The sequence below is a fragment of the Bos taurus genome, chromosome 10, assembly GCF_002263795.3.
Source record: "Bos taurus isolate L1 Dominette 01449 registration number 42190680 breed Hereford chromosome 10, ARS-UCD2.0, whole genome shotgun sequence".
Lineage (NCBI taxonomy): Eukaryota > Metazoa > Chordata > Mammalia > Artiodactyla > Bovidae > Bos > Bos taurus.
Window position 1 is genome coordinate 36,230,546 of NC_037337.1, and position 20,246 is coordinate 36,250,791.

General features: G+C 36.9%; 1 protein-coding gene across 1 annotated transcript in view; it reads left to right on the forward strand.

Moving 5' to 3' along the window:
* Nucleotides 1-12,113, forward strand: part of KNL1 (kinetochore scaffold 1) — a 63,236-nt gene extending 51,123 nt beyond the window's left edge. The window contains 10 exon segments of the mRNA XM_002690821.7: nt 4,281-4,358; nt 4,524-4,563; nt 5,806-5,907; nt 6,348-6,448; nt 9,173-9,241; nt 9,946-10,055; nt 10,265-10,383; nt 11,065-11,187; nt 11,929-12,022; nt 12,024-12,113. Of these exon segments, the coding sequence (XP_002690867.5) occupies nt 4,281-4,358; nt 4,524-4,563; nt 5,806-5,907; nt 6,348-6,448; nt 9,173-9,241; nt 9,946-10,055; nt 10,265-10,383; nt 11,065-11,187; nt 11,929-12,022; nt 12,024-12,047 (860 nt within the window). The 3' untranslated portion in view covers nt 12,048-12,113.
* The last annotated feature ends 8,133 nt before the right edge of the window (nt 12,114-20,246 follow it).

Genomic DNA, 20,246 nt, shown 5'->3' on the forward strand with positions numbered 1-20,246 from the left:
CAGATTTTTGCCCATTTTTAAATGTTTATTTATTTAGGCTGCTGTGGGTCTTCACTGTGGTGTGCAGGCTTCTCTAGTTGTGGCATGTGGGCTTAGGTACAGTATGTGGCATCTTGGTTCCCCAACCAGGGATGGAACCTGAACCGCATGCATTGGAAGCTTGGAGTCTTATCCACTGGACCACCCGGGATGTCCCAGATTTTTGCCTTCAAGTGACTTGTAATCATTTTGCATGAGGGCATCTTTCTCTTCTCTTGAGTTCCAGACTTAACATTTCCAGCTTCTTGCTGAACCTTTCAACAAAAGTGTCCTTTAAGCACCTTAAACATTATGTGAAAAAATGAAAGTTATTGTCTTCCATTTTCAAAATAATATCTGAAAATTTGTTGTCTATGATGCTTCTCATTTGTATTAAGTGTCACCATTCTTATAAATTGTAAAAGGCTCATAACTTTTATTGTCTTTGAGTTTTATTGTCTTTTATCAAATCCTGTTATATCCGCTTCAGTATCTTCTGTATTCTTCCCCATTCCCATTAACACTATCATTAATTCTGACATGTGCCATTTCAGATCTTCTAACTAATCTTTCTACACTCTTAATTTCATTCTCTCTCTTTCCAGTCCAACCTGTACATTGCTGCAGGATTAATAATTATAAAGGACAGTATTCATTATGTTCAGTTCAGTTCAGTCACTGTCGTGTCCGACTCTTTGCAACCCAGGGACTGCAGCACACCAGGCTTCCCTGTCCATCCCCAGCTCCTGGAGCCTGCTCAAATTCATGTCCATTGAGTTGGTGATGCCATCTAAACATCTCCTCTGTCGTCCCCTTCTCCTCCTGCCTTCCGTCTTTCCCAGCATCAGGGTCTTTTCCAATGTGTCCGTTCTAATCAGGTATCCAAAGTATTGGAGCTTCAGCATCAGTCCTTCCAATGAATATTCAGGGTTGATTTCCTTTAGGATTGACTGGTTGGATCTCCTTGCAATCCAAGGGACTCTCAAGAGTCTTCTCCAACACCACAGTTCAGAAGCATCAATTCTTTGGTGCTCAGTTTTCTTTATGGTCTCCCATCCATACATGACTACTGGAAAAACCATAGCTTTGACTAGATGGATCTTTGTTGGCAAAGTAATGTCTCTGCTTTTTAATATGCTGTCTAGGTCAGTTGTAGCTTTTCTTCCAAGGAACAAGCATATTTTAATTTCATGCCTGCAATCATCATCTGCAGTGATTTTGGAGCCCTCAAAATAAAGTCTGTCACTGTTTCCATTGTTTCCCCATCTATTTGCCATGAGGTGATGGGACTGGAGGGGACCCATGATAGGACTGGATGCCATGATCTTCATTTTCTGACTATTGAGTTCTAAGCCAGCTTTTTCACTCTTCTCTTTCACTTTCATCAAGAGGCTCCTCAGTTCCTCTTCAATTTCTGCCATAAGGATGGTATCATATGCATATCGGAGGTTATTGATATTTTTCCTGGCAATCTTGATTCCAGCTTGTGCTTCATCTAGCCCGGCATTTCGCATAATGTACTCTGCATATAAGTTAAATAAGTAGGGTGACAATATACAGCCTTGACGTACTCCTTTCTCAATTTGGAGCCAGTCTGTTGTTCCATGTCCAGTTCTAACTGTTGCTTCTTGACCTGCCTACAGATTTCTCAGGAGGCAGGTCAAGTGGTCTGGTATTTCCATCTCTTTAAGGATTTTCCACAGTGTGTTGTGATCCACACAGTCAAAGGCTTTGGTGTAGTCAATAAAGCAGAGTTCCTGGAACTCTCTTTTTCTACGATCCAGCAGATGTTGGCAATTTGATCTCTGGTTCCTCTGCCTTTTCTAAATCCAGTTTGAACTTCTGGAAGTTCTCGTTCACATACTGTTGAAGCCTCACTTGGAGAATTTTGAGCATTACTTTGCTAGTGTGTGAGATGAGTGCAATTGTGCCGTAGTTTAAACATTCTGTGACATTGCCTTTCTTTGGGATTGGAATGAAAACTGACCTTTTCCAGTCCTGTGGCCACTGCTGAATTTTCCAAATTTGCTGGCATATTGAGTGCAGCACTTTAACAATATCATCTTCTAGGACTTGAAATAGCTCACCTGGAATTCTACCACCTCCACTAGCTTTGTTCGTAGTGATGCTTCCTTAGGCCCACTTGACTTCAGACTCAGGGTGTCTGGCTCTAGGTGAGTGATCACACCATTGTGGTTGTCTGGATCATGAAGATCTGTTCTGTATAGTTCTTCCATGAATTCTTGCCACCTTTTTTGTGTTCCTACCCTGAGAAACTTCTGGCTTTCCATGTATTACAAAATAAAGTCCAAACTCCTGAGTTTGACATTTAGCGTTCTCAACCATCGTTTTCAGATATTCCCTTCTTACATGATTTTTACTATTACTCCCTTACACATTCTAAATTCCAACCAAATCTTGTCATTTCTATGCAGTTCTGCCACTTTGTGTTTGCCTAATACATTCTCCTTTTATTTTTTACCAAGGGATAGTGTTCTTTCTCTTGAGCTGCTATGGCTATTTTATTGTACCTATCATATCTAATTGTAATTATAGTTACTTCTTTATAGTTTACTTTCCTATCTAATTTGTAAGCTCCATTGAAGACAAAGATCAGCTTTTATTTTTCTTCATATCCTTCAAAATTCTTAGCACTATGCTTTACACAGAAAAAGTGCCTGGTGCATATTTTCTGCATTGAACTGGTAATAAATATATGAAGTCCATAATCTTAGACTGTCACACCCCTTTGTTCATTACCTTGCTTTTTCACTTCATGAAAAAAAATAGAAGCCAGAATTTCTAAACTTCCTGCTACAAAACAAACCAAACTTTTATATATCTGTATCCATTCTTTCATCCTTCCTTTCTTTTCCCTAAGATCAATCTCTCCACCTAAACTTTGAATTGCAGCCTCTCTTGTCTTCTCAGGAATCTTATCACACTGACTTTCCCTTATCTCTTGTATTTACAACCTCTCTGCCTCCTCCACTGAATATATTCACTTCTTACCTTTAAAAGTACCAACAATCACACTCTTTCTCTAGTTGCCACTGAATGGCTCTCTATTTCTGTCTTCTTTCTTCATTATTCCTTGAGCAAATTACGAAGTACCTATCATGTGCTTTGTATAGTGCTTGGTGCTAAGACTACTGTAGTGATTAAAAACAAAACTTTATGCCCTTGTGGAGTATTTTTTTTTTTTGGTCAACTCTCCCATTACTATCTTTTAATTCAAACATTCATATATTAAGAAAGGCTTCCATACTTTAAGTTTTTACATTACTATACAGAGCTCCAATGCTATTTTAGTTTCATATTACAGGAGATCACATTCAAATATGTTTGGATTTGACAATTTGCTTTTACAATATTGAGGAAAGATTATAAGCATTAAATAGTGGAAGAGTGGTTCCAGGGTGCCGTAAGTTCCTGAAGTAGAAATCTGTCAGGTCAGGAGAGGCTTCCCTTTGAGGAAGTGGCATTTAAGCCAAGGTCTGAAGAATAAGTTGGGGCTAAAGTGAGAAGGGAGGGAAAAGCAGACTGCTCAATATGAATAACACAGGCAGAAGCCTTTCTATGGAAAAGAATATACCAAGTAAAAGGATCTGAAATAAGGCAAATGTGGCTAGAATAGAGAGAACAAAAGGGAACATAGTCTAAGATAAAGCTGGAGATGCCAGCTTTAGGGACCAGGTCAAGGAGGGCCTCTTAAGGAATTTTGACTTTTTCTGAGAACAGTGAATAGCCATTTGAAGGGTGTTAAGCATTGGCTGTAAATTAAGAAGTTAAGCAGTTATTGGATGGTATGGTTAATAAAGGACAATAGTTTATATAAAGGGAACTTAGTAGTGGTGAAGGAAAAAAGTAGATTCACAAAATATTTCTGAGGTAAAAGTCTAAAGTTGATTTGGATGTGGGGAGAGAGAAGGCTTTTAGGGATGATTCCAAAGTATCAGAAATAAATTTAAATATGTGTGTGTGCATTTATATATGTGTATGTGTTCCTGCTTAGTCCATGGGGTTGCCTAACAATAATTTTGATGTATGCAAATTATATATGAACAATTTCCATCTGCCACTAGAAGCAAGTCTTATGAAATTATTATTTTATCTCAATGCTTTTTTGTCAAGGAAGAGGTGGGTTAGCATAAATGCTTGTGAAATATTCTTAACACGACATTTTGGGACCATCTCTTCTTTTCATCTCTGGTTGTTTAGTTATTTTTGACTGAGTTATTTTAATCCATGGTCTACTTTAGAAACTAAGAGTTTGGAGGATGAACAGAAAGACAGTCCTGTGGAAGAACTGAATTCTGAAGTGAGAGCTGCAGAGAAAGGTAACTGATTTAATTAGGGAGGTAAATGGGGAAAAAATCCTCTGTTCTGAGTTTTTTATTTAAATGAGATTAATGAGATAGACTTTTCAATAAAACAGATGATTTGTATACCAGTATTTTAATGTGTACATTCTGATAGATTTGTTTTTGTTTTTCTTTTCAAAGAACTGGAACAGCTGAAAACTGAGGAAGAAAAGCTTCAAAGGTTAGCCTTCAGTTTGAGTGTTAGAAAATATGCTAACCTCTACATGGTTAAGTGATTTCCTACCTCCAGAAACTGACAAGATTGAGAACATGAATATTGACTAAGGTTGAGCCAGGGCTTCTACTCCACTTTGAACTTGACCTTGGAGGCCATCTTAGCAGTATTCTCTAAGCATTTATTGCTTACAAAGCATTAATCCAAGGCAGTAGTTCTCAAGCTTGTGTAATATCAGGATCCTGTTAAAGAAAATCTAGCATTAAACTACTTTTATATGACACTTAACTGTAAATAAATATAAAATGAGGTGTGTTTCTTATACTCTGGATCTTAATTTAACTGTAAGACTCAAAGAAATCAAATACAAATAATGACAAAACCAGTAAAATTCCAACTGGAAACATTAACTTGATAGGTGATAATAATTTAGCTAAAATTAAATTGATGCTAGCAAAATGACTAACAAAATATAAATTCTGTTTAGCTCTAATAAGCTAAACAAAACCAAATGCATGCACCAAAATTATGGCATGTTTAATTTTTAAGGTGGGCATTCTTATGGTCTATATTATGCTTATATTTTTAACATCAAAATGAAAATTAAATTTTTTTGAGGTTAGTTTTTGTTAATTTATTTTTAATTGGAGGATAATTGCTTTACAATATCGTGTTAGCTTCTGCCATACAACAATGTGAATCAGCCATAAGGATACATATTCTAGTGTGGTGGATGAACCTAGAGCTTGTTAGAAAGAGTGAATTAAGTCAGAAAGAGAAAAACAAATACCATATATTAATGCATGTATATGGGACCTAGAAAAATGGTACTGACGAACCTATTTGTAGTGCGGGAATAGAGACATAGACATAGAGAACGGACTTTAGACATAGCAGAAAGAGAGGATAGGATGAATTGTGAGACTAGCATTGAAACGTATGTATTACCACATGTAAAATAGATCAGTAATGGGAAGTGTTGTATAACACAGGGAGCTCGGTGTTTTTTAGCAACCTAGGAGGGTGGGATGGGGTGGAGGGGGGAATGTAAATTTTAATAATAATAGACCCAAACTTCTAGTTTAATGTTTATTTAAAAAAAACCTAAAAATGCAAAAATATACGTCATTCACCTCACTGGGGGAGCCATTTAGCACATGGCTTTTAGTCATAAACTTTTATTTTAATGATGTCTGAATTCTCTAGCAGTGACCTTATCTTTCTGTGAATACCTGGTTTGATTTGCAGAAATTTCTTAGAGCTGGAGATACAGAAAGAGCAGATCCTTGCTCAATTAGACTTTGTGCAAAAACAAACAAAGAGAACTGAAGAGCTACTGGATCAGTTGAGGTAAGGGAAAACAGGTAGCATTAATTTGTGTTTTATCCTGTACCTTTGTGGTTGTCTCAGTCCAGTAGTGCAGTTGACATGTGTTTGTAATGTGTATCACTGTTTTTAAGCTATAATGCAATGTATTCTCAAAAAGAATAATTTTTGAAGCTGAAAGTATACAAGGTGGGAGAGCTATGAAATTTGTAATGTTAAAATATTTAATATTTTATATTGCCTAGACTTGGCTTTTCTCTGACATATAACTCAAAATTGAGTCAGTTCTTATTTCTTTCAAAAGCATAAGTTTGTACATTCACAGTCTTGGAATTAAAATAATGACTGTCTCCCAAGCCAGTAGAAAACTCCAGTAGCTGCTGATGGTACTATTCAGGTGGTAGAAGAAATTAACTCTCTTCTTTTATCTTAAAAATGTTTTTTTGTCTTTTCTCTTTCTTCAGCTTGTCTGAATGGGATGTCATTGAGTGGAGTGATGATCAAGCTGTATTCACCTTTCTTTATGACACAATAGAACTCATCATTACCTTTGGAGAGCCAGTAGGTAAGTAGCAATAATAAGATAATTCCTCTGCAGATAAATGTATGCTTAAACTTACTAAAGATTCATATCTTTGTTTTAATGTAATATTAACATGTATTGACATGATGAAAGTACTGCTGAAAATCTTAAAAGAGGCAATCACTTTAATTAGTGATAATAGAATTTTATTTTATTAAATAAAAAGTAAAAACCTTCAGCTGGTGAAAAGTTGCCCTTTGTTGAATTACATTAGATAATAGAATTTTTGCCTATCCAGAAAAATGGATCAACATGCTCTTCACATCTATTTAGTCTGACTTCTTTTTTTTCATCAGTCTGTCTGTTGTGATAGAGTATTTGCTCTAATGCTGATGATTCTTGACTGGGTTTTTGATGTACATAAGTTAACCCAAAAAGCTAATTGGAAATTCTCTGTATATTGATTGGTAGGTTTATCAAAATAGGTAAACATCACTAGATGGTAAGTTGATAGAGTCCTAGCTATTTTGTTATAATCTCCTGTCAGTATCTTTAGGTCTCTTCTCTTGAAACAACTTCAGCATGGCCAGCCCTGGGTGAACATGGCCAAACTGAAACTTTGAATCTTTATAATTTCTCAGCCTTGTCCAAGCCCAATTCTCCTTAACAGTTCCTGGGAACTCCTTGTCTGTTCAGTGATTAGGACTTGCGCTTTTACTACCATGGCCCCAGGTTTAGTCTCTGGTTGAGAAACTAAAATCCTGTAAATCGTGTGGAACAACCCCCCCACCACCACCGCCACCATAAAAAAGTTCCTTTTCTAAATGAATAGCATCAACTTCTGTTCAGGTCCGAAATTAAAAGTTAGGAATCACTCTGTACCGCTTTCTTCTTTACCTGGCATATCTAAATTATGACTTACTGATTCATATTTAACATTCTTCTACTTTTTTGTGTCTCTTCTGCCAAGAGACACCTTCAGTCTGTACAATAACATATAGATAGTCTTTCTGGAACTTTTTCTTTTCCCCTCTATTTCTTTCTCCTTCCTGTAGCTGTAGTAATTGTTGAAAATTTTATCATGTACCTCCTACTCTTAAACTGATGATCAAAATGCTTATAACCTGTAAAGCCTTGAATGAATTGAATTTTTCCTCCTTTTCCTGCCTCATCTGACACTGTTCTCTGCACATCGGCCACAGTGAATTTCTTTCATTTCTTTAAAAGATCATGGTCATTCATGCTCAGTCATATTCCATCCTACCTCAGGACATTCATCCTGATGTTTCTTATGCCTGGAAACTTTTGCCCTATCTTAGTCCTTCTGGGTTGCCATTTTAAAAATACCATAAACTGGGACTTCCCTGGTGGTCCAGTGGTATAGAATCCGCCTTCCAGTGCAAGGGACATGGGTTCAATCCCTGGATGGGGAACTAAGATCCCACACGTCTTGGGACAGCTAAGTCCATGCACTGAAACTATGGAGCCACCGGCACGTTCTAGAACCCATGTTCCACAACAAGAGAGGCCTGCATGCTGCAACTAGAGAAAATTTAAAAATATAAAATTTTACATACCATACACCAAGTAGCTTATAAACAACAGAAATTTATTTCTCACAGTTCTGGAGGCTGGAAGCTCAAGATACGGATGCCAGTATGGTCAGGCAAGGGCCCTCTTCCAGGCTGCAGACTCCATTGTATCCTCACATAACTAGCTAGCTCTTCAAGGTCTCTGTTTTAAGAGCACTAATCCCATTCATAAGGGCTCCATCCTTATGATCTAAGCACCTCCCAAAGGTCCCACCTCCTACAACTATCACAGGGGGCATTAAGTTTTCAGCCTATGAATTTTCAGACCATAGCACCTCCTCTTCACCAAGTAAATGTCTACTAATAGTCCTTAAGAGCTCAACTAAATTATCACTTTCTCAGGAAAGTTTTCCTTGACTCTTCTTTTACTCACTCCCTCTGCTATTTGCCCTCCTGGTATATGTTCTAATTGCTTCATGCAGTTTTCTTAATTGTGCTTATTACAGTTTGTAGTTCTTGGTGTGTTTATTAGTGCAATTATCTGTGTGTCCCCCTGAGCTGTAATTCTTTAGAGCATAGGTTGATCATGTTTGTTTGTCTCACTAGCATATCCTCAGTGCCTAACACGTAGAAAATATTCAATAGAGTGAAAAGAATCAGAATCTTAGAGACAAGAGATAACTCTGGTGTATGGAAGAACAATCAGCTCTCCTAGCTACCTAAAATTCATTGCTGTTATTTAGTCACTAAGTCACATCCAACTCTTATGTGACCCTATTCACTATAGCCCGCCAGACTCCTCTGTCTATGGGATTTCCCAGGCAAGAATACTGGAGTGGCTAAAATTACTGTGATGCTAAAAGCATAAATTGTTTTCACTGTATTTGTACAAAGATAATAGGTGTGGGGAGGTTGTAGTCATCTTCTTTATATGATTCCTAAAAAGAATATTATTTTTTCACAGACGTTAGTGTTCAAAGGAGGAGGCCCTGATAAATTTACAAAAATGTCCCACACCTTAAATTTCCTTAAAGGCCTGCCAGTTAATATAGTTCAGTGTTCTCAGGGGAAACTTTACATACACAGAGAATAGTATGATTCAGGGATAAAGCTTCAACTGTCTATGAAAAAACCCTGCTACCCAGAAAGAATAGGATTCTAAAGTACTGAGTTGTATGTGGCTTTAAATCAGATGATAAAAAGAAATACTGTTTTTGTGCTGGTTTTTCCCTAGTTGGTCTCCCTTTCCTGGGCAAGGCTTATAGGAAGATTGTTGATCTGAATTTTCAGTCTCTGTTAGATGGTAAGTTCAGAACATTTAATCCAACAAAACTTTGTTGGAAATTTATTTAATGTTGATTAAATTATTTAATAAGTGTATATTGCTCCTTGAGAACTCTTTTATATACTAAATTAAATATAAACAACAATAGTAATTAGAAATGTGTATTAGACCAAAAACTGCTTGAGAATTGTTCTAAATATTGTGTGGGCTTTAAAAGAAATTTTAAAAAATTATTACTAAATCTTGAGTAATAGCTATTTCCATAATTTAAAAATTACCATTATGGGTACTTACTCTGTATCAGACATGTGTATTACTCACATCAACACTATTCTCCATTTTGTGATTAGAGAACTATAGCTCAAAAGCAATTTTGTGCTTAGAATCACTCAGGTAGTAAGGAAAGCCAGAATTTAAACTCAGGGTTATGTTACATTTAAACCTACACATTTATCTCAGTTTTATTCTGTATGTGATAAAGGCTTGAGTTTATATCACAGTGACTTATGTTCACTATATATGATGATTTATGTGTTTGAAAATAAAATGGAGATGATAGTTAGATACCTAGTTGTTTGAAGGTATTTCTAGTTAATATTTCTAGTGTGTATGTGTGTGTGTGTGTGTGTATGTGTGTGTGTGTGTGTGTGTGTATATATAATACATGAATGATAAGTAATAGCCTGCTTTTGATTTCTTTTTTTTTTTTTTTGCTTCCTCAGAGGATAAAGCTCCTCCTTCCTCCCTTTTAGTTCATAACCTTATTTTCCAGTACATTGAGCAACAGGAATCCTGGAAGAAGACATGTACAACACAACATCAGGTACCCAAGGTAAATTCCCACTGAAATATTTAAAGGAAATCACGTCAACTGTCCCAAAAAGCAGAACTGAAATTTTATATATGTAATAGTGAATCCTGAAATGATAAATATACTAAAGATATACTAAACTGTTTAACTTCGGGCCATTCTTTATAAAAGAGTCACTAAACCCTGAAATGTTTTTATACTTCCATCTTTTCTTTTTCTATTTTTCCCAGATGCTTCAAGAAATCTCACTGGTAGTGAGCCATTGCAAACTCCTTGGAGAGGAGATTGAGTTTTTAAAGCGATGGGGACCAAATTATAACCTAATAAGCATAGATGTGAATAATACTGAGTAAGTGTATTAGTTTCTGTAGAGCTGCCATGACAGAGTACTACAGACTGGGTGGCTTACACAATGGAAATTCATAGTCTCACAGTTCTGGAGGCTGGAAGTCTGAGGTCAGAGTGTCAGCAGGATCAGTTCCTTCTGATGGCTATGAAAGAGAATCTATTTCATGCCTCTCTCTTAATTTCTGGTGATTTGCTGGCAGTCTTTTGGCATTCCTTGTTTGTAAATATGTAATCCCGGTAGCTTCTTTTATCTTCACATGACATTCTTGCTGTGTGTATGTCTGTGTCCAAATGTTCCCCATTTGTTAGGACACCAGTTATTTTGGATTAGGGGCCTACCCTACTCTGAAATGATCTCATCTTAACTAATTAATTCTTCAATGATCCTCTTTACAAATTAGGTCACATTCTGTTGTACTAGGGGTTAGGACTTTAATACATGAATTTTAGGAGACACAACCCATGACAGTAAGTAGTTAGTCGAAAACTTATTAAAATAATTAATAGTTTGATGACTAATGATGAAAATACAACCATAAGCATGCTTTGTTCCAGATGTTTTACCCTCTGTTCTTTTGGTAAGCAATGATGTATACCATAGTTTCAGTATAAAAAGAAAATGTATTTGTGTTTCATTCCATTTTTGTTTTGTATTTTTAATTGAGGACCTTGTCTTTTACAGATTGAAGCTTTTATTCTCCAGCTCAGCAGCATTTGCAAAGTTTGAGATAACTTTGTCTCTCTCAGCCCACTACCCATCAGTCCCATTACCTTTCTCTATTCAAAATCACCTTGGAAACATTGGGTGAGTAAAAAGCAAGCAAGAAAGGGCTCCCAACTACTTTTTTACCTTTGTTCTTTCCTTTGAAAGATTTCTCAAAGTGGTCAGAAAATGGATAGACCATAGTGAAAGCCAGAAGTCACCTCTCTCTCTCATTTCATTTTGAAGAATTTGTTCTTTTAAAGTCAGTGACCTTCATTGCTATCTCCAGTGAATACTGGAGACCATTGGTCTATTTTTTTATATTTGCTCCATTTTATGGTCACTCCTTCGTAAAACAGGAATCAAAAAGAAAAAAATCCTGCTTAAGTTTAGCCCAGATCACATCTGAACAACTTTTATGGCCTTAAAAACAGAGTAATCACTTTAAGAACTGTGTAGTCATAGTGCTTTTCTCAGTTTGTGGAACAGACTTAAAAGTACTTCATTTCTACTGTATGTTTTGTGACTTTTTGTATACACTGCTGACGGATTGCAAGGTGATAGAGTGTAGAATATGCCCACCCCAAATCCATCAGCAAACACCAATAGTTTAGATTTTTATTGCGAGAGAAAGCAGCTAAGTCACAGTACCTCACAATTACATACATAACTGGTTCTTAGACCTTATTTTTAGAATCTCAGTTCAGATTGGACAGTCTAATTATTTCCAGACATGCCTGTTTGTGCTTCCTAGTAGATAGAGAAACCCTACTCAAAAATATGAATTTCATTGAAATGAAGACAAGTTTCCAGAAAAATTAATTAGCCTTTTGTTCTTTCCAGCCAAGATGAAGTCACTGCCATTCTATCTAAAGTGCCACTGGAAGACAACTACCTAAAGAATGTAGTCAGACAAATTTACCGAGATCTGCTTCAGGACTGACTGCCATTTCTACCACTAGAATCATGGATTTCAGTTATAAAAATCAAACACAGTACACTTAATAATAATACTTCCAGCGTTTCAATTACTGTTTAATATTCATCTTTAGGTCATAGAAGCCTAGTAAAGTTTCTTCTGATGGAAATTTCTCCCACTAAAGTTATGCTCTCTGCTTTAGTACAAACCCTTTAAGAATTAACTTTTAAGTATAAGAGGAGGGGTCACCACAGACAAAAATATTAGCCATTTTCCCATATCTAGGGCTGTGATTTTTAGGTTTCTGCCTTCTGCCTACCAAATATTTCCAGGGTAGTCAGGTCTATCTACAAACCATTCATCCTCCTTTTTTCTCCATTCCAGAGATGTTATTAAGAGAAAGCAGTAGCACTCAGCTATTGGAGTGGTTGCCATCTTCTCTTAAACACCTTGTGTTCTTTTATATAGTGTCTACTAGTATTTTCCTAATAAATATAATTTTGTAGGGAAAAATTAATTTTTGGTCTGATACATATATGTAAATATATTAATACTGTTTTTGTGTTTGTGATATAGTAAAGAGATGTATATAGAAATACATAGAGATAAAACATCTTTCTGAAGGATGCTTTACAACAAGATTCTCAGTCTCTTTCATTTAATAATAGCTTCAAACAATATCACACCCAAAACACAGATTTGTCAAGTTTTGGTAATGGTAATGAACTTTTAAGTATTGTTTTCTGAAGCCAAACACTTTCTTATACACAAAAATAGGCATGTCCATTGATAACTGCATAATCAGTATTATCTGTAAGATAGACAAATGTGAAAAAACTTCATCTACTCTTTAGTCAAATCCTAATCATGATAATTTTTGTTTCCCTTATATATTTCTCAAATATATTTACATTTTTAAACTAATTTGTCTTAATATTTTGCTTTATATTTTGGGATCAGGTTAAAGTTCTATGGGTCCCATGAATGTTACCTGCCCTCTTGATTGGCTTTTACTCCTGAACTACTAGTCAAAATAGTAAATGGTCTTTTAAGCTTCAAAAGTCAACATAAAACTCATTTGCCATAAAAATCAATATTTAAATGCTCCCTGTTTCTGTAAACTCCTTGAAAAAATTTTAAGGTCATCAATATGATGTGTTTCCCTGAAACTGCCCATGAAATTTGTTTTCTTACTGGAGTTGTTTTCTTTCTTTCTGTAAACCTAAAAAAGTAGAAGTTTTGTTTTATGCATTTTGGCAACCTGGAATGACCAGTTCCAAGGATGATTTGGCTTGTAATGATAATCTCTGCTTTCTTGGGTTTGGAGAACATAATTGTATTATTTATCTAGTTATTTGCTTTTCTAGTTGTTCAAAGTATTGGCTATTTTTATAAAATTCTTTAGAAGTTTCTTCAGTAGTGATTGGAAATAGATTTTTTTGCACTATTAAAGTACGTTTATTATGTAAAATATGTTTAAAGTGGTATCTCTTTATGAAGTTTTTTTTTTTTTTTACCCTGTATCCAGTATATCCTTGAAGATATGCCTAAGCAAGCTCACTTTAGGAATAATCACCTGTTTGAAAACTCAGATAAAATTAAAGTATGTCAGGACCTTAATAAAAGAACCAGGTACAAACCGTAGTTATTCCTTTGTCTCTAAGGCACAGTAAAAGAAAACTATTTTGAAGTCCCTTAGGAAACTATCATTTCTTAAGAATTAATGTAGTGGTTCTTAAAGTATAGTCCCTAGACTAGTGGTCCCCAACCTTTTTGGCACCAGGGACCAGTTTCATGGAAGAAAATTTTTCGACAGATTGGGGGCCAGGGGAGGGGTATGGTTCAGGCAGTAATGTGAGCTATGGGGAGCAGCAGATGAAGCTTGCCCACCACTCACCTCCTGCTGTGCAACCTAGTTCCTAACATGTTGCAGACTGATACCAGTCTGTGGCCTGGGGGTTGGTGACCCCTGTTCCAGACAATCTTCCTTAGCTCTTCAAAAGTATCCATGTTGTTGACCTAAAGTCTAGACTGCCAGATATTTCTCCAACAAAAATGGATTTGGGATCAGAAGAAAACTGCAATTCACGGTCTGCAACCATGGTGGACCACATGTAATTTCCCTCTCTACAAGGAAAGGGAAACACTTTATACAGAGGAAAGGAAAGCTAGGAGGCTACAGTAAACAAAGGCTTTTCATTGGCTCAACGCTTCCCAGAAAAGGAATCTTTCTTCTTTTTGTTGGACTCTGCCAACAATGCAAGCCATGAGAATTCCCCTTTCTGCTCTTCTTCTACTTAATTGAGGTTTTTGATTATTAATTTTTTAAAATGTCATGAAATCAAAACAGAAAGGCAGGGGAATGCTCCTAGATTACAGGAGACTAAAGAACTTTTGAAAGGCATTGCTTGATCCTTGATTGAAACAGTATTAAAAAAATTCATAAAGGATATTTTGGGGAGGTGGAAATTTGAATATTAAACTATATATTAGATAATAGTTTTGTATCAGTGTTAAATTTCTTGTGTGATAATGGTATTATGTAGGAGAATGCTCTTATTAGGAAACACATGTCTGCACTTTACTTTCAAATGATTTTTTGATCAGATCAGATCAGATCAGTCGCTCAGTCGTGTCTGACTCTTTGCGACCCCATGAATCGCAGCACACCAGACTTCCCTGTCCATCACCAACTCCCGGAGTTCACTGAGACTCACATCCATCGAGTCAGTGATGCCATCCAGCCATCTCATCCTCCATTGTCCCCTTCTCTTCTTGCCCCCAATCCCTCCCCGCATCAGAGTCTTTTCCAATGAGTCAACTCTTCACATGAGGTGGCCAAAGTACTGGAGTTTCAGCTTTAGCATCATTCCTTCCAAAGAACACCCAGGACTGATCTCCTTCAGAACGGACTGGTTGGATCTCCTTGCAGTCCAAGGGACTCTCAAGAGTCTTCTCCAACACCACAGTTCAAAAGCATCAATTCTTCGGCGCTCAGCCTTCTTCACAGTCCAACTCTCACATCCATACATGACCACTGGAAAAACCATAGCCTTGACTAGACGGACCTTTGTTGGCAAAGTAATGTCTCTGCTTTTGAATATGCTATCTAGGTTGGTCATAACTTTCCTTCCAAGGAGTAAGCGTCTTTTAATTTCATGGCTGCAGTCACCATCTGCAGTGATTTTGGAGCCCAGAAAAATAAAGTCTGACACTGTTTCCACTGTTTCCCCATCTATTTCCCATGAAGTGATGGGACCAGATGCCATGATCTTAGTTTTCTGAATGTTGAGCTTTAAGCTAACTTTTTCACTCTCCACTTTTACTTTCATCAAGAGGCCTTTTAAGTTCCTCTTCACTTTCTGCCATTAGGGTGGTGTCATCTGCATATCTGAGGTTATTGATATTTCCCCGGGCAATCTTGATTCCAGCTTGTGCTTCTTCCAGCCCAGCGTTTCTCATGATGTACTCTGCATATAAGTTAAATAAACAGGGTGACAATATACAGCCTTGACATACTCCTTTTCCTGTTTGGAACCAGTCTGTTGTTCCATGTCCAGTTCTAACTGTTGCTTCCTGACCTGCATACAGATTTCTCAAGAGGCAGGTCAGGTGGTCTGGGATTCCCATCTCTTTCAGAATTTTCCACAGTTTCTTGTGATCCACACAGTCAAAGGCTTTGGCATAGTCAATAAAGCAGAAATAGATGTTTTTCTGGAACTCTCTTGCTTTTTCCATGATCCAGCGGATGTTGGCAATTTGATCTCTGGTTCCTCTGCCTTTTCTAAAACCAGCTTGAACATCAGGAAGTTCACGGTTCACATATTGCTGAAGCCTGGCTTGGAGAATTTTGAGCATTACTTTACTAGCGTGTGAGATGAGTGCAATTGTGCAGTAGTTTGAGCATTCTTTGGCATTGCCTTTCTTTAATTTTATTTATTTTTGGCTGTGCTGGGTCTTCGTTGCTGAACAGGCTTTTCTCCAGTTGCAGCAAGTGGAGACTACTCTAGTTGCAGTGCATTGGCTTCTCGTGGTGGTGGCTTCTCTTGTTGTGCAGCACAGCTCTAGGGTGTTTGGGCTTCAGTAGTTGCAGTGTATAGACTCAGTAGTTGTGGCTCGGGGTTCTAGAACACAGGCTCAGTAGCTATGGTGCATGGGCTTAGTTGTTCCATGGCACATGGGATCTTCCCAGATCAGGGATCAAATGTGTGTATCCTCCATTGGCAAGAGGATTCTTTACCACTGAGCCATCAGGGAAACCCTCAAATGTTTTTTTTAAAAATATATGTGGGTATGTGCATATATGCATGTGTGTGAGAGACACAGAAAAAGTGAGAGAAAACAAATACAGCAATATGTACATAGGTGCTTAAATGCACTGTTCTTTCAACATTTCTTTAGGCTTCAATTTTTTCAAAATGAAAAATTGGAGATGAAGAGAGGTTTGCTTGCGGACTTCCCTGGTGGTCCAGTGGTTAAGGCTCTGCATTCCCATTGCAGGGGGCACAAATTCTATCCCTAGTCAGGAAACTAAGATCCCACATGCTGCACAGCGTGGCCAAAAAAGAGAGAGAGAGAGAAGAAAAAAAAGGTTTTCTTGGTGGCCAGGCACGAGAGGTAGTACAATTCTAAGATTTCATCGAGGCTCTAGGAAACACTGATGAATTGCTTTTGTTCCATAAGGAAGTATATCTTCCTGCAGCTGTTTCTGATGCAAATTTTAATCCTTCCTAGACTATGCCAAATTCTTTCTGGTGATGTTTCCCCATCCTTTAAAAATTTTTCCAAAATGAAAAATTGTATTGTGTTCTTTTTAAAAAATCGTGCTTAAATCACAAGGAAAGTAAACATTTCTCTTTTATTTTGCCCCTAGACACTCAGTTTCCCTTTTTAGAGACAACCAGTATTACCTGTTTCTTACCTGTTGTTCCAAACCTGTCTGTATACAAAAGTAAACATGTATGCAAGTAGGTATGAGTGTGTAAATATATATTTCTTCTCTCCTTTTTTACACAAATAGCCCATCAATACACACTGTCCTTTACTTTACTGTTTTCACTTAAGGACATATCTTGATAGGTTCAGATCAATACATAATGGACTTCCAACACATATTTTTGCTTTTAGTTAAATCATAGACCACTGGATAGATGTGCTATATCTATTGATAAGCATGTAGGTTGTTTATCACCTTCTGCTACTGTAAATTATGCTGAAATTTTGCATATGTGTAAGTTTATAGGAAAGCTTCCTAGAAATGGAGCTGTTAAGTCAAAGGCTAGTTGCATTTGTAACTTTAATAGATGTCAGCAAACTGCCCATTAAAATAGTCATATCAATCCTGCTAGGAATGAGTACCACAAACTTGCTAATACAGTGTGTCCCAAGCTTTTTGATGGTTATCTCAGTATGGTTTTGATTTATATTCTTCTCATGTGTGAGATTGTGCTTCTTCACATGTGCTTTAGAGCAATTTGTATGTCCTTTTCTGTGAACTGTCTGTTGATAATCTTTGCCCATTTTTCTGAGTTATCTTTCTCATTGACTTGTAGGATGTGTTTATAAAAGAACTCTTTTTGATATAGGTTGCCAAATGTCCCCCATTTGTTGGTTTACTTGACATTATTTACGATGGGTTTTGCCATTTAGAATATTAAAGATATATATATAATGATGAAATAAAATTAACATTTTAAGGCAAGACAAGAAAAAATTTTTCACTGCCCTTTCAGGCCTCCTCCCTTCCCTCTAGTGTGCATTGCACATCTGCATTATGCATTAACCAAACCTCCCCAACAGCAGAAATACCTGTTCAAACATAGAGACCAGTTTTTCTTCTGGCACCAGCCGTGTAGTCCTTAGAAAAAAAATTCTTTTCTCAATCCTGTAAGAGGTCTCAATGAACTACCACCTACCTTGTATATGTGGACATCTTTGGTGAACTTATGTTTAAAGATTATGACTGGTACAGAACAGACTGGGTCAGGTGACCTGGACAACACCTAATGGAAGAAAGTTCTTATCTTAACTACTTAACGACTCTATTAATGTTGCTAGCCATATTACTTGTATTCTGCCTATTTCATAAGATTACTGGGTTGTTTAGTTGGTTGGTTTGTGTGTGTGTGTGTTTACATTACAGAATGTGTGACTGAGCCTCTAGTAAAATAATAATGACTAGGGAACTTGAAATGATTGACCAAATATATAGTTGGTGGCTCAGGTAGTAAAGAATCTGCCTCTAATGCAGGAAACCCAGGTTTGATGCCTGGGATGGGAAGATCCCCTGGAGAAGGGAGCGGCAACCCACTCTAGTATTCTTGCCTGGATAATTCCATGGACAGAGGAGCCTGGCAGTCTACAACCCATGGAGTTGCAAAGAGTTGGACATGACTGAGCGACTAACACTTTCACTTTTTTGGGGACTTGAAATGATTGACCAAATGTATAGTTCAATAAGATCAATGTTTATAATAGTGTAGGTATGGGAATAAGCCATTTCCTGGACCATAAGAGACAAGTAAGACAGGCAATCCAGAGGCTTTGGGCAACTATTAATAGGCCCAAGTCCAGTAATAGCACAGTGAGTGGCATATCAATGAAATCCTCACCTGACCTGGGAATGAGTATTCCTAATGCTGTGGGACAAATTGGTCATGAAATGCCTCCCAAATCTTTGTCAAAATTGAGACACAAAAGGAGGGTTTTGTAAACAAAAAAATGTTGGCCACCATCCAGTTCTATAAGATTTGAGTCATTAGCAGTGTACATACAGTACATCCTAGAAAGGAATTCAGGGCAAAGACCAGGATGAGGCATTTCATGCTCTGGCAGAACTGGCCCTCAGATATTTTCTGGAGAAAATTTTATGAACCCAGTTTCTTACATCTTCCCATACTTAGAAAAGTACTAACACCATTAACTAAGATATCTATTCTTTTTGAATAGTAGTCACCTACCAAGATGTGTGCTTGGTTGCACATACGCCTTTGTCAAAAGTCACGTATATACCTGGCTTCCCCCTTTATTTCTTTGGAACCTGTAAAGCCCATGGTTTCTCTTAGAACTTTTATGGTTTAACACTTTACATTTATATCTTTGATCCATTTAGAAATTTATCCTAAAACAGATATAAGAATCAAAATTAATTTTTTCCAGATGGCTATGTGGTTATCTCAGCACCATTTAATGAACACACTTTTTTCCCAGTGATTCATAATTTCTCTCTTCTCATATACAAATTTCTCTATATATTCATATCTATAGCTGAGCATGGTAGACAGAATAATGACTAGGGGACTTGAAATGATTGACCAAATATATAGTTGGTGGCTCAGACAGTCCAGAGATGGCCCACAGATGTCCACATCTTAACTCCTGAAACCTATGAATGTAACCTTACATCACAGTAGGGACTTTGCAAATGTGCTGAAACATCTTGACATGTGGAACTATCCTGGATTAGCTGGGTGGATCCAATGTAATCACAAGGGTCCTTATAAGAGGGAGTCAGGATGTCAAGAGTCAGAGAAGGAGATGTGATGATGGAAGCTGAAATCAGAATGATTGTTGGCTTTGAAGATGGAGAAAGGGACCTCAAACCAGAGAAGGCAAATGCCTCTGAAAATTGGAAAAGACAAGGAAACAGACTCTCTTCTAGGACCTCCAGAAGGAACACAATCCTGCCAACACCTTGATTTTAGTTCATTGAGACTCAGAATTTAGGAATTCTGACTTCTAGAATTGTAAGACAATACATCTCTGTTGTTTTAAGCCACTAAATTTATGGTAATTTGTTACCAGCAGCAATAGGGAACTACAACACTGGGAAAACTAGTCTGTGCCATTGACCTACTTTTGTGTACAAGTACATTTTAATTATTACAGTTTTATAATTTAGTTTACTGGCTGGTTGGTTCAGACCCTTTTATTTCAGAATGTCCCTGACTCTTCCTGCTTTTTATTTTACCATATAAAGGTGAGAATTAGCTGGGTCAGTTGCAACAAATCCTTGTTGACATTTTTACTGAGATCATGTTGTATTAAATTTAAAGATCAACTAATGGAGGACTGCTATCTTAAAGATGCTGAATCTTCCATTACAAGTAGATAGTATGCTTTTCTGTTTTGTGTCCTTTATTAAAGTTCCTTTTAATGTGTACTTTTGTTGTTAAGTTTATTCCAAGACATTTTATATTTTGTTACAATTTAAAACTATCATTGTAAAGTCAAATTTGTACAA